Below are 2,989 nucleotides of genomic sequence, written 5' to 3' on the forward strand. Positions count from 1 at the left end.
GATATTCTCTCTCTCTCTCTCTCTCTTTGCTGTTGAGATATTCTCTCTCTCTCTCTCTCTCTCTGTCCTGGTGAGATACTCTCTCTCTCTCTCTCAATCCTGGTGACATATTCGCTCTCCCTCTCTCTCAGTCCTGGTGTCAAATTCGCTCTCTGTCTTCCTGACCTGTTGATATATTCTCTCTCTCTCTTTCTCGCTGTCCTCTTGAGATATTTTCTCTCTCTCTCTCTCTCTCTCTCTCTGTTTCCTGGAGCGATATTCTCTTTCTTTCTGTCTCTTCTCTCTCTATCCTGGTGAACTATTCTCTTTCTCTCTTTCCCCCACTCTCTGTCCGAGTGATATATTCTCTCTTTCTCTCCTTCTCTATCTGTACAGATGAGATATTCTCTCTCTCTATCCTGGGGAGATATTCTCTCTCTCTCTCTCTATCCTGGGGAGATATTCTCTCTCTTTATCTCTCTCTCTCTCTCTCCCCCCTGCCCCTGCCCTCTGTCCTGTTGAGGTACACTCTCTCTCTTTCTCTCTGTGGCCTGGTGAGATATTATCTTTCTTGTTCCCTCTTGCTCTGTCCTGGTGAGATATTCTCTCTCTCTCTGTCCTGGTGTGATATTCTCTCTCTCTCTCTCTTTCTCTGTCCTGGTGAGATATTCTCTCTCTCTCTCTGTCCTGGTGAGATATTCTCTCTCTCTCTCTCTCTCTTTCTCTGTCCTGGTGAGATATTCTCTCTCTCTCTGTCCTGGTGTGATATTCTCTCTCTCTCTCTGTCCTGGTGTGATATTCTCTCTCTCTCTTTCTCTGTCCTGGGGAGATATTCTCTCTCTCTCTCTCTGTCCTGGTGTGATATTCTCTCTCTCTCTCTTTCTCTGTCCTGGTGAGATATTCTCTCTCTCTCTCTCTCTTTCTCTGTCCTGGTGAGATATTTCTCTCTCCCTCTGTCCTGGTGAGATATCATCTTTCTCTTTCTCTCTCTCCCTCTTGCTCTGTCGTGGTGAGATATTCTCTCTCTCTCTCTCTCTCTGCCCTGGTGAGATATTCTCTCTCTCTTTCTCGCTTGCTCTGTCCTAGTGAGATATTCTCTCTATCTCTCTTTCTCTCTCTCTCTGCCCTGGTGAGATATTCTCTCTCTCTCTCTCTCTCTCTCTGTCCTGGTGAGAAATCCTCCCTCTCTCTCTGTGTCCTGGTGCGATATTCTCTCTCTCTCCCTTTCTCTCTTTGGTCTGGTGAGATATTCTCTCTCTCTCTCTCTCAGTCCTGGTGAGATATTCTCTCTCGCTGTCTCTCTCTCTCCGTCCTGGTGAGATATTCTCTCTCTCACTGTTTTCTGGTGAGATATTCTCTCTCTTTTTCTCTCTCTCTGTGTCCTGGTGAGATATTCTCTCTCTATCTCTCTCAGTCCTGGTGAGATATTCTCTCTCGCTGTCTCTCTCTCTCCGTCCAGGTGAGATATTCTCTCTCTCTCTGTTTTCTGGTGAGATATTCTCTCTCTTTTTCTCTCTCTCTGTGTCCTGGTGAGATACTCTCTCTCTCTCTCTGTCCTGGTGGGATATTCCCTGTCGTTCTCTCTCTCTGTGTCCTGGTGAGATATTCTCTCTCTCTCTCTCCTGTGGAGATGTTCTCTTTCTCTCTCTCTGTCCTGGTGAGATATTCTCTCTCTCTCTCTCTCCTGTGGAGATATTCTCTTTCTCTCTCTCTGTCCTGGTGAGATATTCTCTCTCTCTCTCTCGCTCTCCTGTTGAGATATTCTTTCTCTCTCTCTCTCTGTCCTGGTGAGATATTCTCTTTCTCTCTCTCTGTCCTGGTGTGATATTCTCTGTCTCTCTCTCTGTCCTGGTGAGATACTCTCTCTCTCTCTCTCTCAATCCTGGTGCCAAATTCGCTCTCTCCCTTCCTGACCTGTTGATATATTCTCTCTCTCTCTTTCTCGCTGTCCTCTTGAGATATTTTCTCTCTCTCTCTCTCTGTGTCCTGGAGCGATATTCTCTTTCTTTCTGTCTCTTCTCTCTCTGTCCTGGTGAACTATTCTCTTTCTCTCTTTCCCCCACTCTCTGTCCGAGTGATATATTCTCTCTTTCTCTCCTTCTCTATTTGTACAGAGAGATATTCTCTCTCTCTATCCTGGGGAGATATTCTCTCTCTCTCTCTCTTTCTCTCTCTGCCCTGGTGAGATATTCTCTCTATCTCTCTTTCTCTCTCTCTCTGTCCTGGTGAGAAATCCTCCCTCTCTCTCTGTGTCCTGGTGCGATATTCTCTCTCTCTCCCTTTCTCTCTTTGGTCTGGTGAGATATTCTCTCTCTCTCTCTCTCTCCCCCCTGCCTCTCCCCTCTGTCCTGTTGAGGTACACTCTCTCTCTTTCTCTCTGTGGCCTGGTGAGATATTATCTTTCTCGTTCCCTCTTGCTCTGGCCTGGTGAGATATTCTCTCTCTCTCTGTCCTGGTGTGATATTCTCTCTCTCTCTCTTTCTCTGTCCTGGTGAGATATTCTCTCTCTCTCTCTGTCCTGGTGAGATATTCTCTCTCTCTCTTTCTCTGTCCTGGTGAGATATTCTCTCTCTCTCTCTGTCCTGGTGAGATATTCTCTCTCTCTCTTTCTCTGTCCTGGTGAGATATTCTCTCTCTCTCTGTCCTGGTGTGATATTCTCTCTCTCTCTTTCTCTGTCCTGGTGAGATATTCTCTCTGTCTCTCTGTCCTGGTGAGATACTCTCTCTCTCTCTCTCTCTCTCTCTCTTTCCTGGTGTGATATTCTCTCTCTCTCTCTTTCTCTGTCCTGGTGAGATATTCTCTCTCTCTCTCTTTCTCTGTCCTGGTGAGATATTCTCTCTCTCTCTCTCCTGTGGAGATATTCTCTCTCTCTCTGTCCTGGTGAGATATTCTCTCTCTCTCTCTTTCTCTGTCCTGGTGAGATATTCTCTCTCTCTCTCTCTGTCCTGGTGAGATATTCTCTCTCTCTCGCTCTCTCTTTCCTGGTGTGATATTCTCTCTCTCTCTCTC

The 2,989-nt window shown here is 46.3% G+C and overlaps 1 protein-coding gene across 1 annotated transcript in view; it reads right to left on the bottom strand.

Annotated features, from left to right (window-relative positions):
* Nucleotides 1–393: 393 nt before the first annotated feature.
* LOC137378577 (chromobox protein homolog 8-like) overlaps nucleotides 394–2,989 on the bottom strand; it is a gene marked incomplete at its 5' end in the record, with an annotated part of 2,701 nt that continues 105 nt past the window's right edge. The window contains 2 exons of the mRNA XM_068048882.1: nucleotides 394–476; nucleotides 1,518–1,530. Of these exons, the coding sequence (XP_067904983.1) occupies nucleotides 394–476; nucleotides 1,518–1,530 (96 nt within the window). The remainder of the gene's footprint in view (nucleotides 477–1,517; nucleotides 1,531–2,989) is intronic.

The sequence above is a fragment of the Heterodontus francisci genome, chromosome 17, assembly GCF_036365525.1.
Source record: "Heterodontus francisci isolate sHetFra1 chromosome 17, sHetFra1.hap1, whole genome shotgun sequence".
Taxonomy (NCBI): Eukaryota; Metazoa; Chordata; class Chondrichthyes; order Heterodontiformes; family Heterodontidae; genus Heterodontus; species Heterodontus francisci.